We start from the raw sequence: 15,161 nt of genomic DNA on the forward strand, positions 1-15,161 counted from the left end.
TGTTTTAAGAGCTGAAGAGAAACTCTGCAATATCTGCGTTCATTTCACTGGCCCATTTTGTGACCTCAGGAAAAACAGCTAGAGGTTAGCAGGTAGTGAAGAAAAGTGTTAAAGTAGTTGCTTCTAAAAAAAACAAAAACAAACAAAAAAAAAAACAAACCAAAAAACTACACCAAAATAAAACACCAAAAGACCACTACAGCCCTCTCAAAAGCTTCCAAAAACTGAGAAACATCAGTGTTGCAGCCATGCTGGTTTAACGATGCAAACAAGGCATCATTCATAAGCAAAAGACAGAGTCCTTTATTTGCCCAGGTGCTACAGCTGGACAATGCATACAGGCACACAGAGGGTTTTGTTTTCCAGAAGCCTGGACACACTTTGGGAGGCACCGAAGATGCTTATACTAAAAAGAGATCCCATACTAAAATTCAAATATCTGGCCGCACGGTCTGTAGCTTTAAGTGGTCTAGCACATAAAAACACTTCAAACTAAAAATACAGTTTATGAACGTTAACATGTAATAACAGAGCAAGAAATTGCACCGTACATGCTTTTTTCATCACAAAGTGGTGGAAGTGATCCTCAGAAAAGGGCATTTAGCAACAACAGCAGTAAAGGTACTCCAAAGCACAAATGCTGCCAAACCTTCTCTTTGTCATGTAACAAAACTAGACAAATACACTAGCAACCTGCTCACGGGCCTGAGCTGGAAGCTTGAGCTCTGCTCTGTCTTCTGCAAAGAAGCCAGCTCAGCTATTCCACAGCTAAAGCCTAAACGCAGGCAGTTTACAACAGAGTACTCAACTCAAGAATTTGAGTACAAGGGCAACAATGAAGGATGGAACAAGACCTCGAGCAAATCACTAGGACTTTTATGGGGGTTAAGTTTAGTCCAGCATGAACTGAACACAACTTGCTAACCAGAGATAAAGCTTCCTGGTCATAAGCTAGCCCCCTGCCCTATAAAGGAAGCTGCTATGAACTACAGACTGCAAGACTAACCATCAAGATACCCTTCTCAGCTATGAGAGACTGTAAGAAGTAGGTTCCAGGTACTCCCCTGAACTCAATAAATCCCCATTCCTAAGTGTAAGCACTGTAACTAGATGTAGAATCATAGAATCATTAAGGTTGGAAAGGACCTCCGAGATCATCAAGTCCAACCTGTTAACCTAACTGCCTGGTCCACCTCTAAACCATGTCCCTAAGCACCACATCCACACGTTTTCTGAATACTTCCAGGGACTGTGATTGTACCGCTTCCCTGGGCAGTCTGTTTTTTAATATATTCCACATTAAAAGCATTCACAGCTAGTTATGTTTGACCTTAAGGGATGTTATGTTCACAGACCAAATATCCCTTATACTTCTATTCTCTCTTAATTCTATCCTGGAAAAACATGGGAGTTTTTCCATTATTCTGCACGTTTCTGGACTTTATAGGTATCTGCCAAGACTTATTAGTCAAAGGGAAAGCAAAATCGCATGCATTTTCCTTGGTCTCCATTTAAAATTAAGCCTTTATTTCAGTCAGTTTAAGCAGAAACCTCTCACAGCAGTTGGGTAAGCAGGCTGTTATACACTGTTACATTCAGTTGCAGATACACGTCTCACTTCATAGAAATATAAGCAAAAAGTGTGTGTGTGGTGAGGTTTTTCACCCCTTGGAGCAAAAGCATCAAGGAGCAGTTCTTAAATGTTTCAGTGTGCCAAGTACACCATTCTGCAGTCTTTGCATCAGGAGGCCAACTAGTAATGCAGTAAATTTCACCCGTGGAACACAGGGAGAATTAAACCATTGCGTTATGACAAATCTTACCTGACAGAAAAGCACATTCAACTTGCTTGAGGAATCCAACTGTTCAGTGAAAACCACCTATATTCAGTGTTGTCATGGGTGGGGTGAGGATCCTTAATCGCACAAAGGTATAGAGCACTACTTCTTGGATCATTTTATGTTAAAAGTTAAAACTTAACTGAGCACTACCCTCATATCTTAACTCTTAAAATATCTGAGGCACAAGTATGTGTGTGTACTTGTTTTATTCATAATTTGTCTTGGGATACCAAATGTATTTCTACTTCAGGTGATTTAACAAAATTGTTGACCTCATTTCAAAACATCCACTGATCCATTTTTCATTCAATGGCAATATCAAATGTTAAAAGGAACATAAAAACAAACATGCACACAATTGTACAGTTTTCATAAATGTCTATTTCATTATTTGTGGGTAGCGCATTAAACAGTTAAATACATTTAAATAATGTTTAAGTGACTGCACTAATGCAGAATTTTAACTAGATGGGTAACCAATTTAACTAGAAACCAGCTAACAAGTAACTGTCTAAATACTTCAAATACAGCTCTTGTTCTAGGTCATCCTTCTTTGAAAAAAAGCCTGCTGGTCACATTGGAATTACATTTTAAGGCCAAATTCTTCCGATATCCCTTCTCTGCAGCAGTTTCTTCGCCTTTTTAAGCCTCCAATTCCAGGCCAAGACCAAGTTTATGGCCACCAGCATTGATGCTCTTTCCATCTATCAGGGCAGACAGTGTAAGCTTCACACCTGTAAGATTTTTAAACAGCATGTTTACAACATACAATCAGAGTAGCTTTCGTGCAACTCAACCTCCATCATTACAAGTCCCAGTTGTAGCTCTTTTTCTATTTCATTACTTTCCTCTAAAGATTTCTACAGAAGAATACATTTACCCACTAAATCTGTTGAAAGCTAGTCACGTGAATCGAGCTAGATGCTTTTTGTAAATACCGTGTTATAAAGTGGATATACCAAGTCTCCAATTGTTAAGTACACAAGAGCTCTCTTTTTCTACATGCAGGTGTGCAAAGAAGGAGGAAAATTATGCATAGAAAGACAGACAGTTGTACCAAGGAAGGGATGGAACGAAACTACAATTTTTATTGGTTTTCAAATAAGGAACTAAGCAATGGTAATATAGCATTAACAGGTGTTTTCATATTTAAGCAGAACAAGTTAAGTTCTGGAGGCTTTTTTACTAAATACGAAGAGCAGGAAGGTTTTTTGATAATTAATCATTATTTCTCAACCTGCTATCATTCAGTATGATATGACTGGAGAAAGCAATGCTAAAAAAAGACTGCTTTGCACAGCCTAACACTAAACTATCAAACACAATACAGTCCACTCCTACAAGAATCAATAAAGAATACCATTGGATACAATGGAATTTGTCTTGTTTAGATAAAGGTTTGATGTGCAACATAAGCTACTGTAAAACATGTACTTTGCCTTCAAGATAAAATTATTCTGAAGAAGGGAAACAGTTACATATAAATGCACAGATCTCAAAGATTTTCTTTGTGATGCATAAAAAAAGGTATGTATGTGATGTAATTCATGTGATACTACTTACCTGGCCTCAGGGTCTGGGTGTAACCCACTCCAACTAGACTAGAATTGTTCACTTTTGCCTGAAAAAAAAACAAGACAAAAGCAATTGAAATGTTGTAACTGATAGGTTCTTCGTCATCATTCAGAAGCTAGAATAACTATGGCAACACTGCCATTATCAACTTAACCATTTTACTTGTTCTTTCAATATCTCTATGCTTACCGGATTCTCTCTTCCCAACTATGCCCTTGCTCCCTAACTTACAGCTGAAGTAGTAACATATTTAAGAGCAGACAGAATGTAAGGACAGCGAGAACTGTTACTGGAATGTAGTTTGGCAGGTGAACTTCCCCATTTCCCCCTTTTCACAAGGCCATAGCAATTTACCACCACAGTCTCACAAAACAAGCCACTTCAGAAGAATCCTCTATATTCATATCATTACAAAAGAATTAGTATCTTGCAGCTCCAATCAGTCAAGCAGCAAACATTTCATAATACCATCATAAACAATATGTGCAGAATTATTTACCTCACTTTGCATCACTTCCTCTATAGGATGATTCTAACAATCCAGGTTCAATTCTAACTTTATAATATACAGAAAACTTTTCTGCATATCGCCTTTTTAAGCAGTATTGCCAGAGTTCTTGCCATGAGAATGTGACAGAGCTCCCCAAAAACTGGTTTTAAAAAAATTCTGTAAACTTATGGAACCAGACATGAAGGGTTTTTTCCAGTTTGTTTTTTTGTTTTGTTTTGTTTTTTGTTTTGGTTGGTTGGTTTTTTTTTTAAATAAATACATTAAGTCCTCTAGAGTAGCACATTTGACAGTCAGATTCTAAAAGAGACTTTGCTATATGCAACATTCCAGAATTTAAATGCTGCTGGTTTAATTATAACTGCCTGGATTGCAAGAGTAATTCCTACAAGACTTCCTGACCTATTACCTTCTTTTGTACTCATAAAACACAGACTCGCAGAAACTGAAAATACGCACTTAGCAGAACCTTTTTGGTTAGAGCCATACTTACAGAGATAGAAGCAGTGGAATCCAACTTGTATTTAGCAGCAATGCCAAAGCGAGTGCTGTTGCTACCTGCTGTCCAAGCCAGGTTTACAGCAGTTTCAAGGTTGTCACTCACTTTCTGGTAAATTGAACCACCAAATTCTGAACCGTCATTGCTGCACAAATTAAGAAAAAAAATTAGTTTCCTATATTTACATAATCGCGACTTTTTTTTTTTTTAACTACTTTAAGTTTTTATTCAAATGAGAATTCCAAAAGTTTGAGTTGTTTCACATTTTTTCACAGGAGAAGGGAAGATGAACAAAGGTTTTGGGGCAAAATTAAACTGCAATAATTCATGGGAAAAAAAAAAAAAGAGATATTCCAGAGTGCTACAGCTAATTCTCACACTAATGTTGAACTAAGTACTTGAATGTAATTCCAGATCACATCCTTACAAAACTAACAGATAAATGTTAATAGTTAGGAAACAGGCATTCTGAATTCTGTGATTATTGAAAACATACGATATTACTAAAGAATTAGATGACCTTTTTAAAAATCTTCACAATGTCTGACATTAGTAAACTGAAATGGAATTCTTACAGCCCAGACTAAAGTGTTTTGTAGCATCCTCCCATACCCCTCAACTTCCACAAATCCAGAGAGATGCAATCCCCATCCTCCCCCTCCAAAAGGACAAACTTCTACCTCAAAAATCAAGTTAGTTATTTCCTAAATAAACACACTAGAACAATGCCAATTTTTATTAACTTAGGTTGAAAACACCATGTTCTTTAGTAGGTTTTGATCAGCTTGCTCTGAAGAACATTCAGGATCTAAAGGCAGCAAGTCTGAAGAAAGTTCATAAACAAGATGTCTTACACTTGTTTAGTTACACTCTAAGTGTTTCACACACTCTTCATCCCAAACAGGCAAGATGATGAACCTACTCAAAAGACCAAAAGCAAAGCTCTAGTTTTGCTCCAGAAACTACTACTGGCCTACTTAAACAGTGCAATGCTAATTACTACCTCTAACAAATCTACTGCCCTTAAATTATAGTCAGGTACAATTCAATGTAATGCAAAAGCTGGAGAAAGCATTATGATCAGCTCTGCGTAACTGAACTACTGCACTTCCAAATTTGGATGTACTTCAGTATTTGATAAGGTGTAGCATATATTATGCTGTAAGTGTTAACAAGCCACAGGTATTTACTTTTTGAAAAAGAGAGATACAAGGTAACATTTATCATTTCTTTAGAGTTTCCTATGGAAAAATGCAATGGCCTTGCAAGCACCTCTTGGTATTTCAAGCACTTGTATTCTGATTAGAAGGAAAGGTAGAGAAAGCCTGCTTCTGTAAATCTAGACACAATTTTCAATACTTACACATTAGTGTGCAGTTGGAAGTCTCCAGTCTTGTAACCCACAGAGAAGTTATTTCTTGTCAATTTTGATTTGGCACTATCAAAAGTCATCTGATAACCAGCAAGCCAGCCTTCATAACCGAAGACAGCTGAACCATGGATTGCAGGTCCAGCAAAATCAAAGTCAACATCACAACCTAGGTTTAGGCATTCACGTTTATAAGCTGACTTAATTTTACCACTTTTCTTTCTGAAAGAGAGAAACAGTTATCTTAAGACAAGGCTTGATCTCCTCAATGAACTGTCAAATTTGAGCCATATGACTCTACACAATGTATCTAAATGCCATGCACATGCATCCTCTAGACTGGGCCAAAGCACAGCTAGCCCATCAAAAAAGCACAGGCTACCGCAAACAGGCATTTTGTGATAAATGTAGAGGCATTTTCATACCTCCTGCAATCTTCCAAGTATTTCTATCCCAGAAAATAAGAAAAAAGGGCTGTTGTAAAATGTCCAGTACTAATCCCATAGAATAAGATGTGATGCTAAAGAGCAGAAGCCTTTAGCATTGGGATTTGCTGATTTGGATCAATAGCAAGCCATACAAACATCACTGTCAATACAACAAACCAGATGAACATTTACTGACCGTGGGTGTTGTTACTGCCCTAAATAAGGTAAAAAGATTAACAATTCTTACCCTGTATTTGGTGAGAAAGTTGTATCAAATGTCAACTTCAAGCCTTTGGCAATCTAATTGAAGGGGGAGAAGATAAGATAAAGCTATAAATTCAGTTCTGCTAGTTAGGTAAAACAAATAAATACTCTCCCAATCTATTACCTGATCTTCAATTGCAATTTCTGTTCCCAGAGTGTTATCTGTGTTCCATTTTTCTGTGAAAGTCAGCCCATACTCAGCCCACTTGTATTTGGTCTCCAAGCTACCATTCACTTTTCCAGTGTCTGTGTTCGATGAACCCGATGTTGTGAATTCCTAAAAAGGACAGTGTCCATGTTATACAGAAGATACATGTGATCCTGAAAGCATTACAGAGTGTCAAAAGAGAAAAGACTTTTCTTCAGCAAACACTAAGATCTTGTTATTCTGTGCAACAAGTTCAGCAACATTAGACAACTTGGGGGGGAAAGGGTTGTGGACAAAATGAACTAGATGATTCATGCCCACATGGAGGCCTCCCCCACTCCTCATCTCAACTGCAGTGTTTCTGCCACTATTACGAAATGTACAGGTTTGCAACATAACTCAGAAGCAAGACAGTAGTTACCGTAAGTATTCTCCTTAAAAGCAGAAACAAGTTCTTGAAATATAAGGTTAGGTCCGATACTCCTAACGAGCAAATTAAAAATCAAACCAAGAGCCAAGAACTCTATAAGGTACATCATGCAACTCGAATAACGTTCTTTAAGGATCACATATGTATTTTCATTATTCCAGCCAACCACCTCCAAAGATAAATTATGCGCAACTACAGAATGTCATAGAATGGCATAATTTTTCAAATTGGGGGTGGGTGGTAGTTTGGTTTCTTCTTTGTTTGAGGGGGGTTTTTTCTGCTTTTTAAGAGAGTTCTCAGCCTAACCAATGCACCAGCCTTTCACATAAGCCATAGGCACATGTGTTTTTACTGACATCTATAAAATTTCTATTCCCCTGACACTTTGGTTTAATGACAAACAGGAAGAACATTCACGTTTCAATTGTGAGCTAAGGCAACAGTCTGATTTTAGGCTTCTGGCAGTCTTCCTTGGAATTCTTGAAAGTATTTAAAAGTTAGCAATACCACTCACATCTCCTTATTTAAGTAGTCCCTGATGTGTCTCACTATTTGGATTCTCACAAAAAACAGAATGAATAATTTCTGTGCACCACTATTCAGAAACTAAAGGCAATACCTAGTAGAAGTGGAAGTTTGGTTTGCAAATACACGTTAAGGAGCTTAAAATATTAATAAATATTATTAAATATTAAATTATTAAATATTATTGCCCTTATGGTTTTAAAAGTTTATTATTTCAACTTTTTAAAACATATAAATCAAAATTTTGATCTCTGACTTCCTTCATGCACAGTATTATTTTTCAAATCAACTCCTCACACTCACCTCCCCCAGAAGGAAACATCGATTTGAAATCACAAGTACTTAAGCATTCGTATTCTCACAGCCCAAGACCTACTGCACATCACAAGCACGCATGAGACTGTTCTTTAATGGTGGCTGATCAAATTTAACCATGGCCAAGACATTTACTTGCGTTTAGGTTACTGAACCACTAAACCATCCACACAGTTGCACAATTCTAGGAAGGTCTGTTTCTTGGCAAGTGACATGGACTACACAACTTCAAGTCCAAATACCTTCAGCTTCAACTTCTTGCTTTGTGCTATTCCTACTGCACAGGGTATAGGCAACTGCAACCATTGTGGTAATAGCTTCAGAAGCAGAAAGTTATTACATTATCTCTTATCTCTGCTTTAAAACATCTGCAGCACATACATGCCAGCACTTTCGCCTCCTGGGAAGGATGTCTTATAACCGATATGGGATTCACATGAGGGCTTGGATTTTTCAGAGAGTGGTACCAGTATTACTGGTAGTCCTCAAAAGAAACAAGCTAAAATAAGAACAACTGCATCTATAATAGGGCTCTTGCAAACTGTGCTTCAGCTGGGATACAGACTTCTAGAAAAAACAGAGCATATAACCTACAAACCTTGTTTCTAACAGCCAGTTATACTGTTAAAGCTTCCAGTTATTGGGGGAAGGGGGAATCTACCTTTATATCTTGCAAAGTCTGCTCTAGAAATAGACAAAAAGTTACAGGAGGCACTGCTTGCATGACCAAGACATCTTGCATGGAACATTACTGGAACACTTTAATACCTTTAAAGAGGAGTCAAAGCTTCAACGTGCTGATTCACTGCGAACTACTTCACACAAGTATCAAAATGCCAGAAATTTCCACAAAATACAAACAGTATCACAAGGTACTTCAGAAATAAATTCTGTGTACTATGATTGATATATTAAAATACTTCAAAAATGTGTCAGCTATTTGTCCACCTTCTAAGTTTAAGACAAGGGACAACTAATAAACCTTTTTATTTTATGAATATTACTAAACAGTGCGGTACCCCTGTTACATTCAGAATAAAGTCAGATCTTTAGGGGCTTCTGAAATTATTTTACGCCAAAAGCTTATCATTCATATAACCTATAAACTACTTCAGAGCATCTGGAAGGTGTCCTTTCTAATTAAATATCAGAACATATCCAGAAAAAATGTAATGAATAAAAGGTATTTAAACTCACCACTCCGCTTGCAGATTTTGTTTTCACATCCAGTTTCACCAACCCAAAACCTTAACAAACAGAAGTCAAAGTTACACCAGTAGGCTTTAAGCAAGACCATGCACATTTTCCAAGTGGCTGGCTTTCCAAGCAGTCTCAGCAGTGTGCCATGTATATACATATATAAAAACAACGACAGACTGACTTCAGTAACACTCAAAGTTGTTTAGATGCCACAGCAGGTAGAGGCAGCCATTCTAGAACAAGCCAGGAGTTCTGTTCTATCATCACCACATAGATAGGGGGGAGTAGCCTCTCAGTTGTACCCTGTACATTTAACTACCAAACACTGATTTCCAAGAGTAAATTTAGTGACAGAAAAAAAAAGCATTCCTTTCTGTTCCCAGGATGTCATCAGCTTTGTAGTCAATGCCATTTGAAGAGCCATCTGAATGCATAAATTTTTTCTCTCAGCACCAAGAAGAAATATGTCCAACTAGAAAACTGTAAAAGTGAAGTCGCTGGGAAATACATAGCCATTGGAACTGTAATATAAGTAGGTTTTATGGGAGCGTCAATTCACATTGTTACTCTTAGAGCTGAGCAATAGACTTGGTGAAAAAGCCCCCACATGCATTCCCAAAGACCAGAAAGAAACAGCACTGGAACAAGGTAGAATTCAACTATGCAACTGCCTGGTATTAAAGCATTTTAAATTGCTGAAAGATTCTTTATCCCAATAGCTATTCTTCTTTCTATTCAAAAAAAGGCTATAATGTTACAGTGGTATAGATCCCTTTCTATATCAAGAAATGTTGTGGCACAGATAGATTGGTAAACAAAGTGTACTCCTAAGTTAAATTACACTTGATGCTTACATTCTTGCAAACTTGTACACCTCTGACATTTATGTGACTAAAGCAGTAAGACTGAACAGACTTCACATCAAAACAGCCCACAAAAAGCCTTCAATGATCTGTTAGCTGACAGTAATGATATAAAAACAACACACCTTCCCCCTCCCCAGAAACACAGGCATTTGAGCATGCAATTTTACATACAGGCTTAAAAAGGCAATTCATTGCTGCACCACAAACACTACGTTTTATAAAAGGTACTATTCTTACCATATCCTTTATTGAAGATATCTCTGGCAGATTTGCCAAGGTCTACATATGACGGAGGAATCGCCATTGGAGCTGAAAGGTAATGGGCTAATTAATAGCGAACCTCTTACCATTGCGCGCACATAAAAAATGCTACTGTACAACTCTTTAAAGATACTCTTTTAGGCAGATTCATATATGAAGGCAGTTAATAGACAGATGGCTCAAACCATTATGGTATTCTGTGAAACACCTACAGATTTTCAGTGATGGTCACTGTGAACACTGAATGTTTTCTTGGCTTAGGTAATCTGCTTTTAGAGAAGAGGCATTACAAGACCACCCAGTTCTTAATTTTTCAAGTAGATTTCTCCGTACATCTTTAATTACTAGAAATCAACTAATATCTCACATTTCCAGAGTTGGCAGTTACCACCAAAAACCAGAAAACTGGAAATTTGAAAAACTATAATGCAGACAGTTATTTCCTGAAGTTCCACAAAGTCAAATTTGACAGATGCTTACGAAAATTACCTGAAAGGACCCACAAGGTTTTATTTTCAAAATGTAAAAAGAGTGCGTATCTGGTTTGCAACATCATTTGCCCCATATTTTAAACGCTAGACATACAATTTAAAAGGAATGTCTAATGCCATTAACTAGCAATCTGATAAAGAGTTTAAGTTTGGGGGGTTGTCTTGTTAGTTTAACACAAGTAGTAGGAGTGCTAGGTCAGCGAGAAACGCTCTCTTTACAAGTCCCTTTCTCAGACGGGGAGCCTCTGGCAATCTCACTGTTAAAGAACCTGTCATTCAAGACTGGCTATGACCCAGCCTCCCTGGCCCAATGGACAGATATCAACCTAAGGTCTCACACAGGCCTGCATGGTTCTCCTCCCTGTGAAGATACAGTCTATCTGTACCTTCCTTTGGTGACTGTTTTCCCATTATTTCAATGCAAAAGGCCACTGTTACAGAGGCACTGTATTTTAAAGTTTTAAAATACAGAAAACAGAGCATATTTCAGAGAGTTAATAACTCCCCCCATGCTGTGAAGGGGGGTGGGGGGGCGGCGGGGGCAAGGAGACTAGGTAAGCACCATAAAAAGGCTAAACACAAGCAAACAAAAATCTTATCTTTTCAAACTGATTGGTCACATTTGTTTTGCAGAGAAAGTCAGATTAACATAATCGACTGTTTATCTTGCTCTTATGTGGGGTTTTTTTGTTTTTGTTTTGAAGTAAATGGAAAAATATCTTCAGAACCTTAAAAGTAACAAGGGCAGTACCCTCACATGTTAACTTTCAACTGAAAGCAGAAAAGATTACTTTTATTTTTTATAGTACTTTTAACCAATATTTAAATTTTCAACACATGGCTATAGAATTACTTATCTTCTGCAGATCTCCACAAGATCATAAGTGTATTCAATGATACAGGATGAAGGCAAGCTTTTTTTAGTTCCCCTCTCAAAAAAGTTTCCTTCCATCTTTTCATGGCCTTTATCTACATAAAGGGAAAACTTTCCTGGAACACCCAATTCAGAAAAATTTCCTTTAGGGCACCATTCCACTAAACAGACTGTTGTTTCAGAATAGCATCCACATTAAACAAGCGTGCCCCCCCCCCCTTATTACACCTGCCATATACAGCCTAATTATATGAACTGCTACTATTTAAAAAAAAAAAAAAACCAAACATATTTTAGTAAGCAACGGTAAGGCACAAGACTGTTTCTTATCTTTCTACAGTTTCTAATGCAGGTTTCCAGAGTACCTTACTCCACCCCCCTAAGCCATAAGAGGATAGCTTCAACCTCCTCTGAGCAAAAAACATTTACATTCACAGTTTAACAAACAAACTTCTTTAGTAAGGAGTTCTATATTCTACAACCAGGTCACTACAGCAAGACATCCATCGCTTGCTCAAGAATATAAAACAAGTCTGTTTTTCCATAGAGTTAATGTAAACTGTCTCTTAAAATAAAAGACATGAAAATTACTTGGAGCATTTGAATCCTAATAAGGCTTAGCCCAAGTTCAAGTCCGTAATAAAAAGCGTAAGTCTTGAGAAAAAAAATTCTATAGCAGAACAGATACTAATCCCAGTGACAAGACAGTAAATGGTTCCTATTATTTATTCAGTAAAAAGAAGCAGGTGGTAGACCAAATTACAAGAAGGTGTGGGAACATTGCTCTTTCCCCTCTAAATTTCTGCTGTTCAGCAACCATACAATTCATTAGCAATTTAAAGTAATTTAGAGAAGGTTTAGCTATGTTTTTTTCCTTTAATGAATAGCTCTAACTTCTAACTAGCATCTTCAGAATAATAATTATTTCTAGTTCTGAAGTTTTATACTAGCCTTTAGCACAGACATGCTTTTACAGTATAAATAAACAAGCTTTTCACTTTTGTTTTCAATGTTTCCAATCTGACTAGACAACCATTACAGACAAGAGATTTATGCTAAGCAGTAATGTCCTGAGAAGTTAACAAACTGGTATCTGTGACTAAATTCAAAGAATTACTACAGTAAAAAGGACGTTGTCATTTTATCTGGTCTAGTTAAGCATCCTTCCCATTGCAAGGAAACGAACCAGTATTTGTCAGACATTCCAGCCTACAGATACAAATTTTGTGATAAAAAGTTAAAACAGGTCACAACTGTCACACTGCTGTTCTAATCCTATACTAACAGGGATGGATAAGGACAAAAGGGGAAACCAATTTTGTGTATACTAAATACCTAATAAGCCAGAGCCATCATCAGAATGCTTATTAAATGAAAACGGGGCCAAAAAAAAAAAAATTCCTGGGTCCTCCAATGTTGGCAAGTTAGCTAGGTTTGCAAATTCTTAAAATCAGGAGTAATTTTCTTTTAACCCTATTTTGAAGTGTCTTTCACTTAAGAAGTACTAACGAGAAGTGACTAAAATATAAGTACCATTTAACAACAAGAGGTTTGTTGTGAAAGCAACTATCAGATAATCTTATTTCTCATTTCAAAAACACAGAATCTACTTGAATCAAGTGGGAGCTCCACCTTGACCTTTGTTTCATGCCACCCTAAAAAACAGTTTAATTAATCTGTTACTGAAGAGCCACAAACATGCTTTCTTCTTCTGTAAAAAGAAAAAAAAAAAATCCCAAAACCAGAAAAATGTATTAACATTATCAGAATTATTACATCACAGTTTTCCTTCGAGGTAATATTTCAAAACTCTCTCACACCCTACAATTAAAGGAGTGCCAAGGACTTCCTATGAAGATTTCTAACAATTTTAAGATCTCAGGATATTGAATATCAGGCTATAATAAAAAAAACTAAGGATGCATGCAATCTAAAAAAAATAGCAATAACTACACCGAAATTGTATTCCAGTAGTGTAAACAGCAACAAAGAAATTAATATTATTCAAAAAAATACTTTGTTAAAATATACTGGGCACCCCACTGACCTTTAGACTTACACTGCTACTAAAGCTTAAAACAAAAAAAAAACCCAAAACCTCATTACCCTTGCTTCAACTGTCTCCCTACTTACATCTCGGAGGTGGACACGCTAGTTTAGTAGCCATAGCTAGGCCAATTTAGAGACTCTACGGAGAAGGGAAAGAGAATTAAACATCTGAAAAAGAGCTACGTGTTCAGAAACCGAAAGCAGGGGTAAAGCAGAGCTTCCCAGAGGAGAAGGACACCGACAGGGAAAACGGGGATGCGAAAAAGCCAGGCCGGGACGCACGGGGAGGCGGCACACCCTTCCAGGGAAGGGCCCGGGCGGCGGCGCCCAGGCCCGCCGCTCCCGCCAGGCCCGCCGCCAGGGCCAGCGGCGCCCGCTGCCGCTGCAAGGTGAACTCCTCCACGCGGCCATCTTGGGCATCCCGGCCTGACCCCCTCCCTCCCGCCGCGCCCTCCCCGCCGCCCCTTATGTAACCGCGGCCCGGCCCGGGCCCGCACGCCGAGGAGGGCGCGGCGCCCGCGGAACCACGCGGGGAGGCGGAAGGGGGCAACGCGTGCGGAGAACCCCCCCACACCCCCCGCCCGCCCCGCCGTTCGCCCGGGCGCTGGGGAAGGCGCCCCCGGCCCCGTCGACCCCGACCCCGTGCGGCCCCCGACCCCGCCCGCCTCCCCTCCGCCCCGTCGCACACGGGCGAGCCCCGCCCGCCTCCCCTGCTCCCGCGGGGCCGGTCGCGGCCCGGACCGGCACCTGGCTAGCGCGAGAGGGCGGCGGGGCCGGGCGGAGCGGGACCGGGGGCGCGGGCGGGTCTCGCCGTGAGGAGGCCGCGCTGCTGCAGCCGCTGGCACTGGAGGGCGAAGTGAAGGAGACACCGATCCGCCCGCCCGCCGCCGCCGCGCAGGACCCCAACGAGCCGGGGCCGCCCCGCCCGCCGCCTTCCCCGCCCGCGGCACCGCGCCGCTGCCCGGCCGGCGGGAGGGGCTGCCGCCTGGGGTCCAGAGCTGGGGGGCGGCGGGAGACGCCGCGCCCCCGAGCGAGGAGCCGGGCGGGGGCGCCGCGGGCCGGCAGGCACTCGGAGGGGCAGCCCCGGCGGCGGCGAAGGGTCCTGCCGGAGGGCGGGGCCGCCCGGCGTGGGAGGGCGGTAACGGCCGCGCCAGGCGCCCGCGGGGCGGGAGGGCGAGGCCTCCTGAGGCGTAAGGGAGGGAGGGGCTGCTCGGGCCGGAGCGGCCTTCGGGTGCCGTTTTTCGGGGGAGCGGAGCTCGGGAGCGACAGAAAGGGCTAGGGGAGCCAGCGCCGCCCGGGGGGACGGCGGGGCGGAGGGCGCCGCAGGTACCGGCTCCTCAGCGGGCCTGTGGCGGCCACACCCAAGGAGGGAGCATTTCTCCTTGGGAGAGGCGAAGTAGATAGACGTTTTCCTCCACCTGGGGATAGGAGGCTGGAGTGCGGCTCTCGGCAGTACCTGGGGCCGCTGCCCTTCCCGAGAAGCTGCTAGTCTTTCCTTCCAGGGCCCACCTGCTTCCA

The 15,161-nt window shown here is 40.6% G+C and overlaps 1 protein-coding gene across 2 annotated transcripts; it reads right to left on the reverse strand.

Moving 5' to 3' along the window:
* Window positions 1-1,506: 1,506 nt before the first annotated feature.
* On the reverse strand, window positions 1,507-14,551 carry VDAC2 (voltage dependent anion channel 2). Of its 2 annotated transcripts, XM_087765109.1 has the most exons (10): window positions 14,391-14,542; window positions 13,728-13,782; window positions 10,206-10,277; window positions 9,100-9,149; window positions 6,609-6,761; window positions 6,468-6,520; window positions 5,787-6,014; window positions 4,418-4,568; window positions 3,405-3,462; window positions 1,507-2,575 (listed from the first exon to the last, which is right to left on the reverse strand). In XM_087765109.1, the coding sequence occupies exons 2-10, from the start codon at window positions 13,759-13,761 to the stop codon at window positions 2,484-2,486; spliced, it is 891 nt and encodes a 296-aa protein (XP_087621235.1). In that variant the 5' UTR covers window positions 13,762-13,782; window positions 14,391-14,542; the 3' UTR covers window positions 1,507-2,483. The 2 variants fall into 2 exon arrangements, with proteins under 2 accessions (XP_087621235.1, XP_087621236.1); XM_087765110.1 differs by lacking the exon at window positions 13,728-13,782 and having other exon boundaries at window positions 14,391-14,551.
* Between the last annotated feature and the right edge of the window lie 610 nt (window positions 14,552-15,161).

This window comes from Nipponia nippon, unplaced genomic scaffold, assembly GCF_047370975.1.
Source record: "Nipponia nippon isolate SJK-2023a ecotype South Korea unplaced genomic scaffold, ASM4737097v1 scaffold_3, whole genome shotgun sequence".
Classification (NCBI taxonomy): Eukaryota; Metazoa; Chordata; class Aves; order Pelecaniformes; family Threskiornithidae; genus Nipponia; species Nipponia nippon.

Coding starts and splice junctions, on each gene's coding strand:
- VDAC2 (XM_087765109.1), bottom strand. CDS start 13,761: ATGGCTACTAAACTAGCGTGTCCACCTCCGAGAT. Junction 9,150..10,205: donor TATCTTCAATAAAGGATATG/GTAAGAATAGTA, acceptor CTGTTTGTTAAG/GTTTTGGGTTGGTGAAACTG. Junction 6,762..9,099: donor CAAAATCTGCAAGCGGAGTG/GTGAGTTTAAAT, acceptor TGTCCTTTTTAG/GAATTCACAACATCGGGTTC.